At 34.3% G+C, this 10,000-nt stretch overlaps 1 protein-coding gene across 2 annotated transcripts in view; it reads right to left on the bottom strand.

Moving 5' to 3' along the window:
• The window catches only part of LOC129110431 (E3 ubiquitin-protein ligase RNF31-like), a 24,285-nt gene that overhangs the window by 731 nt on the left and 13,554 nt on the right, over positions 1–10,000 (bottom strand). For both annotated transcript variants that reach the window (XM_054622508.1, XM_054622509.1), the window contains exons 16-24: positions 8,968–9,141; positions 8,300–8,398; positions 7,221–7,310; positions 6,978–7,092; positions 5,891–6,003; positions 5,090–5,203; positions 4,190–4,238; positions 3,969–4,065; positions 626–791 (exon numbers count right to left, since the gene is read on the bottom strand). In XM_054622508.1, coding sequence (XP_054478483.1) covers positions 626–791; positions 3,969–4,065; positions 4,190–4,238; positions 5,090–5,203; positions 5,891–6,003; positions 6,978–7,092; positions 7,221–7,310; positions 8,300–8,398; positions 8,968–9,141 — 1,017 coding nt within the window. The remainder of the gene's footprint in view (positions 1–625; positions 792–3,968; positions 4,066–4,189; positions 4,239–5,089; positions 5,204–5,890; positions 6,004–6,977; positions 7,093–7,220; positions 7,311–8,299; positions 8,399–8,967; positions 9,142–10,000) is intronic.

The following is a 10,000-nucleotide window of genomic DNA, read 5'->3' as shown; positions in this document are numbered from 1 at the left end:
ATGACAGCAAGAGTTCTGTTTGAACATGCACTATAAATAAATACAATATATATATATAAATAAATATTATATGATATATATATATATATATAAATAAATATAATACATCTATATATAATATAACTAAATATAATATATCTATATATAATATAAATAAATATATAATATATATATATAATATGTATATAAATAATATATATAAATAATATATATATATATATAAATAATATATATAAATAATATATATATATAAATAATATATATATATATAAATAAATAAATATAATATATATATATATAAATATAATATATATATATAAATATATATAGATACAAACAATATAATATAATATATATATATAAAAAATCAGTACTGTCACCTGACATTATAATTAATGTTTTATTCTGTAGATAAACAATAATTTCTTTGCAGATTGTTGCATTATACATTCAACATTTCTGCTTTCTTTTGAAGGTACCGTGGAAAAAAGAAACTTGATTTTTTTCTGCAACATGGACTCAAACTGAACAGCTGCACCGGACCAGATTAGTGCCTTGCTAAAGAGCATCCTGATGGATCAGAAACCAGACCTCTGTGGAGACAGAGTCATAAATCATATCTGACCTTGAGGAGTCGGGCGTTGTACCCGTTGTCGTCCTCGTTGTCTGCTCTCTGCGTGTCCACCAGGTACCGCTCACAAGTCCGGATCAGCTCGTTGGGCTCGTAGAGGGGGGAGGGGTCCAGAGAGTGAGCGTTGATCAGGCTCACCAGGTACTCCCGGTAGTGCTTCCTGCAGATCAAGGAAGTAGGTTAAACACAGGTGTGTCTCCTTCACAAACTTATCCACAACTTTATCCTTAACCCTAAACTTTGACATTTTTATGAGTAGAACATGCTATACTAAGCTTATTTAAGGACTTTTTTAAGCATACTTTATTTTCACTTTTTTCAACATACTATACTATGACTTCTTTTTCAACATACTATACTAGGGGTCCATCCCAAGTCTCTTAATAACATCCCCGTTTCCCTCACTTGCGTCTTAGTCCCTCCCACCAGGGATGCATGGAGAGACACAAGGAAACCATGTGAGGAGAGAGGAAACGAGGGAATGTATTTTAAGAGACATGAGACGTCCTTTCCTCTGAAGCGTCATGTGAAGCCACGTCTGTTTCTGATGCTGTGATCAGCTGTCAGTCGGTTGGAGAGACTTTTGATTTTGTGTCTGAACACATGATCGCTGTATTAATATTAATAATAAAACAAAGTAATCATCACTGCCAGAGTAGAAATGTTTTCTCTCTGCAGCCTGTTACCTGTTTAACAACTTGCACTGTGTATTCATACTGTGTTCTGTGTATTTAAACTGTGTTCTGTGTATTTATACTGTGTTCTGTGTATTCATACTGTGTTCTGTGTATTTAAACTGTGTTCTGTGTGTATTTATACTGTGCTCTGTGTATTGTGTTCTGTGTATTCATACTGTGTATTCATACTGTGTTCTGTGTATTCATACTGTGTTCTGTGTATTCATACTGTGTTCTGTGTATTCATACTGTGTTCTGTGTATTCATACTGTGTTCTGTGTATTTATACTGTGTTCTGAGTATTGTATTCATACTGTGTTCTGTGTATTCATACTGTGTTCTGTGTATTTATACTGTGTTCTGTGTATTTATACTGTGTTCTGTGTATTCATACTGTGTTCTGTGTATTCATAGTGTTCTGTGTATTCATACTGTGTTCTGTGTATTTATACTGTGTTCTGTGTATTCATACTGTGTATTCATACTGTGTTCTGTGTATTCATACTGTGTTCTGTGTATTTATACTGTGTATTCATACTGTGTTCTGTGTATTCATACTGTGTTCTGTGTATTCATACTGTGTTCTGTGTATTCATACTGTGTTCTGTGTATTCATACTGTGTTCTGTGTATTCATACTGTGTTCTGTGTATTCTGTGTATTCATACTGTGTATTCATACTGTGTTCTGTGTATTCATACTGTGTATTCTGTGTATTCATACTGTGTTATTCTACTGTGTATTCATACTGTGTTCTGTGTATTCATACTGTGTTCTGTGTATTCATACTGTGTTCTGTGTTCTGTGTATTCATACTGTGTGTTTATACTGTGTTCTGTGTATTCATACTGTGTTCTGTGTATTTATACTGTGTTCTGTGTATTCATACTGTGTTCTGTGTATTTATACTGTGTATTCATACTGTGTTCTGTGTATTTATACTGTGTTCTGTGTATTTATACTGTGTTCTGTGTATTTATACTGTGTTCTGTGTATTTATACTGTGTATTCATACTGTGTTCTGTGTATTTATACTGTGTATTCATACTGTGTTCTGTGTATTCATACTGTGTTCTGTGTATTTATACTGTGTTCTGTATTCATACTCTGTGTATTCATACTGTGTTCTGTGTATTTATACTGTGTTCTGTGTATTTATACTGTGTTCTGTGTATTCATACTGTGTTCTGTGTATTTATACTGTGTTCTGTGTATTCATACTGTGTTCTGTGTATTCATACTGTGTTCTGTGTATTTATATTTATACTGTGTTTCATACTGTGTTCTGTGTATTTATACTGTGTATTCATACTGTGTTCTGTGTATTTATACTGTGTATTCATACTGTGTTCTGTGTATTCATACTGTGTTCTGTGTATTCATACTGTGTTCTGTGTATTTATACTGTGTATTCATACTGTGTTCTGTGTATTTATACTGTGTATTCATACTGTGTTCTGTGTATTCATACTGTGTTCTGTGTATTCATACTGTGTTCTGTGTATTTATACTGTGTATTCATACTGTGTTCTGTGTATTCATACTGTGTTCTGTGTATTTATACTGTGTATTCATACTGTGTTCTGTGTATTCATACTGTGTTCTGTGTATTCATACTGTGTTCTGTGTATTCATACTGTGTTCTGTGTATTCATACTGTGTTCTGTGTATTCATACTGTGTTCTGTGTATTCATACTGTGTTCTGTGTATTCATACTGTGTTCTGTGTATTTATACTGTGTATTCATACTGTGTTCTGTGTATTCATACTGTGTTCTGTGTATTTATACTGTGTATTCATACTGTGTTCTGTGTATTTATACTGTGTATTCATACTGTGTTCTGTGTATTCATACTGTGTATTCATACTGTGTTCTGTGTATTCATACTGTGTTCTGTGTATTCATACTGTGTATTCATACTGTGTTCTGGGTATTCATACTGTGTTCTGTTGTGTAATGTTTTGTGGTAAATTGTTATTCCATAAATCATCCAAACCGATTCTCAGGAATTCTTAATCTCATGCGACTGTATGGAAATGATGACGTCCAATCAAATAACTGATGACCCTCACAACACTTCCTGGAATGCTCCTCTACTGCTCTCCCTGAAGCTTCTTCAATTTTCCCCCACATGAGTTTTATTTTTCCTCATCCGACGCGAGGGTCCAAGGAAGGAGGATGTCAGATGTTTTGCAGATTGTAAAGGCTCCTGAGGAAACTTTGTGATGCTGGACTATACAAATACGATTGAATTGTACGGTCAAATTAATGACAATTTTATGTTTTTACTACTTTTGCGTGTGCTATGTTTGATACAGTGTACTGCTGCTGTCTTGGCCCGGCCTCCCTTAGTAGAGAAGTTATCTAAATGTGACTTAATGGGTTAAATAAAGGTTTAATAAAAAATGTACATGTTGTTGCTCCTTTTGTGTTTGGTGAGCTGAAGATATATACTATTCTACTATACAATAACACAGCATATATACTATATACCATACTATGACTTTTTTCGACATTCTATACTATGACTTTTTTTAACATACTATATTATGACTTTTTTTTCGACAGGTTATATGTGCACTTTCGTTTTGTCAGATTATTTAGGTCAATGTCAAAATGATGCCACAAACGATATTTACAGCAGCAGTCAGACACTCACTCGCAGAGTCCAGCTTGTCCCGGCTGTGTTTGGAGGCCACACGGTGAATCAATCTGCTGACCTTCTTCATCTTTCTGCTCCATCACACAACAAGCATCTGTGTTAAACAGGAGTGAAGTTAAAGTCATATAATAATAAATCAATTAAATATATATATATATATATATATATATATATATATATATATAGGCTTAAGATCAAAACGAGAAGAGAAGTTTTACCAGTTTGAGTTCCATTAGAAGGATCTGTGTTGAACTCCACACCACACCTCTGAGGAGAGAAAAGGAAAATTAAAGAACATTAATTAGCATTCCTGCATTTTTTCATTTGTCAAATATTTCCACTCGTACATTTTTTTTAAAGGTTCCAGTCTGGTCCTAAATTTAATTTAAGTTCTCAATAGCTTGAAATAACACTTGACTTGCAAACAGGAGCTTCTGCTTTCTTTTATACAATATTTCCTGCTGAACCAGTAAAGTGAAAGTTGGGGTCAGGTTTGGTCAAAACAGAAATAGAAATCTAAATTTGAATGCACGTCTGCTAGTATTACATGACCTCTACACTACTGTTCTACAGTTAGTTTGAAACTATTTTTTTTTTTTGCATTTTTTAAAATGAGCCAAAAGGCTGAAAAGGTCATTATTCAATTTTCTCAACATAATTAGAATTAATTATATAACAGAGAGAAAAATCAGCTGTTTCCAGAGCAGAGTCAAAGCACCATTTATGGTATTTGATGACCTTACATTCACAATAGTGCTTATTTTTCTAATTACAAAGCAATGAACAATAAAATCTTAACATTAACATCAGTTTTGTCCTCCTGAACAACTGTTTTCATTCCAACAAATAAAACCAAAGCAAATTCATCTTGAAAAGATTAGGTATTTGAGGGATGGCAAGAAAGAGGAATTTATGTTGATCTGGAAACTATTTATTTCCCACTTTTCCTCTCATTATTACCTCTCTCGCTATACTAACTCCATATTGGTATTTTTGTTATAATGTATTACTTCAACTAACAATTATTATAACTGCCAGATATGATACTGTTGCGGCTTGTTTTGTTGTGATATTCGTGTGTCATATGTTTGTAAAGACAAAACAAACAGTAAGTCCACCTGCAGCAGGGCCTGTAGTCGGGACGGCTCCCAGTCTCTGAGGTAGAAGAGACAGTCCCGCGGGTGATGAGCATGTAGGCCGGTGTAACTGCACTGGGGCGTCTTACACACCGTCTGCAGGAAAAACAAACACAGTGCAAACACACCGACACGTTTAAATGAGGTCGAAAACTTTCCAGACCTTCCCAGGGTAAAAAAATAAGAAAAGAAATACCAAAAACAACATTTAAAAGAATAAAATCAATACATCACAAAGCATGTTTGAGATGAAACTTTAAAGGAAACTACTCCATTTCTGTTGCATCAAACTGTTCCACATGCATTGATTTAGGTTTCAGACCACGACACTCAAATAAATAAGTTAATACTGTATGCAAATATGAGATCAAATCGATTCATTAATTTACATTCCTACATTAATGAATATGTGAAGTGTTTCAACTTTTTTTTAAAGATTCTGCTATCTTACAAAATATACATTACAAAAAGTCATAGTATAGTATAGTATGTTGAAAAAAGTCATAGTATAGTATGTCGGAAAAAGTCATAAAAAAGTTATAAAAAAGTCATTGTATAGTATGTTGAAAAAAAGTCATAGTATATTTGTTAATAACCAAAAAACTGACAAGGTAATTTTTTTAACTCTGAAGTGTCTCTGAAAACAAAGATATCCCTTTTCTCCAACTCTAACAACTGCTGATATCTGTTTAGAACATAAAGCAACAGGAGGTCTACTGTAGAGACGCATTTTGCTGCTTCAGGAGCTCAGATGTCGACCGCTCTGCCTGATGATTATCTCACCTTGTGGTACGGGTTGTTGCAGCCGCTGCAGAACTGGTACCTGCACTGGGAGCAGCTGAAGTGCATGCAGCCGCCTTTGGTTAGAGCGTACTGGAACCTGCAGGAAGGACAGGCTGCAAGAGCACAACACATACGGGTCAGTGGGGGAATGTGAAGGAGTACATTTAGTGAAGTACTGTACTTGGAGAATGTAGTTCAGACTGTTTGAGGTACTCTTCCACAGGCAGTTTGTTTCCTACAGGAGATGGAGTTTGGAGAAACAGAAAGCCTTTAATACTAGAAATGAAACTTGATACTAATTGATGTCGACAGAAAATGTATCCTGCAACTATTACTATGGCAACGGCAACATGTTTGTCTTTATGTGTTTACTAATGGAGCATTAATGGCATATGACAAAATAGGGATGCAGCGAATCATAAAACTCACACTTCAGATCCTATCACAGATTTGAGTCACGGGTCAGACCAGCAAAAGAAAAAAAAAAAAGAGGAAGAAAATGTAACTTTTAGAGATCCTATTTTTCCACCGATACTCATTGTTCATCGTTAATGATTCATACTGAACGCATCATAATGCAACTGAATGGAATCAAGATCCGTTAGCCGGAACGTTGTTAGCTCTCCTCCTGTCAATCTCATTGTAGCTTCAATGGGCCACAAGTGCCTCTTGTTCTGTATAAAGACAGTACATTTAGCTTGAATCCTTGAATAATTATCATGATTTCAGTCATTGTTTATGAGCCTTTGTTGGCTCCTTCTAAAATATAGAAGTAGAAAGTGGTATAAAATGTACACAACATTGTACAGTAGTGGAATAAATTGCTTTCCTCCACTTCCCAATGCACCATAAAGTTCCAAAACAATAAAGGGAAAGTGATTTAAAAGCAAACGTCAGAAAGAGAGGGATGCAAACTGCCTTTGTTCAAGTAGATAATGTAATAACTTAAAAACAGGCAAAAATAAAAGTGATTTTAAGTGTTCTTTGTGGCTCAAGAAGTGGGTCAACTCAGTGGAAACAATGAGAAAAGAACACAAATAAACAGTGGAGCTGAAATGAAACTGTGGGTCAAAGTTCGTGTCCTCACTGATGCCGTTGTCTCTCAGGAAGCCGGCCAATCCCTGCCTCTGGTACTCCGGATCGTTGTCCCTCTTCCACTGCTGGAACTGCTCACAGGACAGATCCTGGTGCTGGGGCTCCCACTGAGACCAGAGAGAGAGAGGGAGAGAGAGAGGGAGTATCAGTGAGCACTTCCTTAGTTTCAAGGCTGAATTCCTGAACTAAGGTTTTCATTATCTGTTATCGTATGTAGGAGGCCTCTGATACTCACAGGTTTCTTGCACTGAGCGCAAAAACTCCTTCGGCAGGACGGACATGTGACCTTCAGCTGGTCTCCGTCATTGATAAACCCGGAGGTGCACTGAGGAAGACAGAAAGATTATTTACGTCTCGTCCTTTAGACCAGACTGGATTCTAATAAGCAGCCATTCATTTTAATTAGTCTTCTATTCTTTATGTACAGTTTATTTTATTCATCTTGTTGGCTGCTCACACATCAAGCATGTCAACAGGAAAATAATAATATTAATAATATTATTATAAATAAAAAAATATGATAAATAAAAATATTATAAATAATAATAATATTATTTATAAATAATTACATTATAATAAATAATAATATTAAATAATGATAGATTTTACTAAAGAAATTACAAGAGAAGAAAAAAGGACACAATAAATAATATATAAAAATTAGAAACAGGAAAAAGGTTGTTTTAAACACCATCAGCAAATTAAAACTACTTTATTAATTGCTATCTGCTGTAGAAATACTAAAATACATAATATTCATGTATGAAATGTAATACAACTAAGGGATAAATCTGATTTTTTTTATATGTGGTTGTATAAGGTTATTCTCCATAATCAGTGACTATAATCTAGTATTCAAGCAAGTATTACTACAGTAAATGTAGTTTAGAGAAACAGCACAGAGCAAATCAATGTTCTGCTGTGGACGTATTTTAGAAACCTAAAAGAATCGATATCAGTTTAAGTAAATGCTTTATTTAGATTATTTTCACCTCTTTATCTTTCTGTCAGACAGACCTTTATGATGGAGAACTGAAGCTGTTATCTACCACCAGACTCTAAAAACAGTAATCAGGTTCTCTTCCCCAAACAGAAAATGTTTAAATAAACATCAGTTAGATTTAATTTTTTGGTGTGTTTTTCATGTCGTTTCACTATTTCTGATAAATAAGTGACAAATTAACTGACTTTCACCGTGTACCAGCACCACTATAACTGCCTTTCTCTGTCATTTTGTGTTTTTTTACATCACTGTGTGTGAAATCACAGCACGAATAGAAACGAAACCGAGCGACTGATTACTGATGAACTCACGTGACAGCACCACAGGAACTTTGGGTCTTTCATCAGGGCGTGCTCGGTCAGCTTTTTATGAAACAGCTCGTACACGTCCGGCTCCAGGCAGTTGCGTAACTGGAAAAGAATAAAAAGTTTACAAAAAGGGAACAGAGAACACAACGTTATATGTGAAAGAAATACTCATTTAATCCTCATGTGAAATATAACTTTCTACTACTTTTTCATGCTCAATATTACTTTTTCTATTAGGCACTGGTGTAAGTATCACTTCTTATATACTTGGTATTTAATCTTTGTTGATATATTATACGTTTCTATTTTAGTTGAATTTATTACTTCATTTATTTACCTTGCTCTTATTGCTGTTGTATTTTGTTTTGCAATGGTGTTTGAATTATTTCTTTTTACACTCAATAATTGTTATTCTATTGTTCATATATGTTGATAATTTTATTCTATTGTTTTGTGTTATTCTTCTGTAATCTTTAATGAAACTCTGGTACAAGAATTTCCTTCGGGATGAATAAAGTTCTATCTTATCTTATCTTATTTGAAGCTAAATCTTCAGAGGGACACTCGCAGTGAAGCGGCCAATCAGAGCTCTTGTTATAAACGATGACTGCATCCCGTTCTTTCTGTGTGTCTCTCTCTTTGTCTCTTCCTATCTGTCTGTCTCTCTCTACCTGTATGTCCAGCGTGGAGAAGTAGCTGTCCAGTTGTTCCGGGTCGTTGATGTCCGGCTCTCTGCAGACGGGACACACCATGTCTCTGATGTGTTTGTCTCTCACGGTGATGGTGAAGTGCTGCCCGAAGCACTCGTGGCAGACGGAGCACTGACAGGAAGTCAGCGACTGCATCTGAAACACGGAGAGAAGAAGAAGAAATAAACAATAGTGGACGTTCTAAGACATTCTCATTGTTGTTTCATAAGATTTTCTGCATTCTCAAAACATTTTAACGGTTTTAACAGCTGTGAGATTTTCACTAAAGTAAGGTGCAGCAGGGTCAGACATATGTGTGAATTAATGATTTAATAAAACATTCAGTTTATTATTTCCATCGACACATTTTTTAATGATGCTCTGAATGATCAAATATTAATTTAGAAACAAAACAATTATTGAATTTTGATGCAAATAACTGCAGAGCAAATTGATGGCATATATTTATTTGTTATTATTTATGATTACATTAATACATTTCGATCACACAGTTGCACAGTGGTTCTTATTGTTACTGTGTAAAACAATCAGGTGGCTAAAACCTGATATAATACGTGGATTTTAAAAAGTAAATTTATGATACATAACAAATAACATATGATTCACCACTTTATAACTTGTAATTAATAAATATGATGAGTTCTTCGATGGATGATTAAGTCAATGATGTTATGTTGTATATAGAAAGCCCTTTTATTTGAGAACACATAAAATAAATAATAACTTGCATGTATTCTCCCTTTACTTCTCTATTGTTGGACATATATAACTTTAGCTTGTTCAGGTGTTTTTATGCCCCATATATCCGGAACAAACTTCCAGAAAAGTGCAGGTGTGCTGAAAAGCCTCATTATTTCTTACACTGCACTGTTTTATTCCATTTCATATCTGCCTCATTCTATTTTAGCTTGATTGTATTTTCTATTCTCATGGCTCTTAACTTAAAGTTTTTTTAATTAGATGTGTTTCTTTTGCATTCTGTCTTTTGATATTT

This window comes from Anoplopoma fimbria, chromosome 21, assembly GCF_027596085.1.
Source record: "Anoplopoma fimbria isolate UVic2021 breed Golden Eagle Sablefish chromosome 21, Afim_UVic_2022, whole genome shotgun sequence".
NCBI classification, from domain to species: domain Eukaryota; kingdom Metazoa; phylum Chordata; class Actinopteri; order Perciformes; family Anoplopomatidae; genus Anoplopoma; species Anoplopoma fimbria.
Note: the sequence above shows the minus strand (reverse complement) of the source record. Positions and strands in the feature narration are given on the sequence as shown.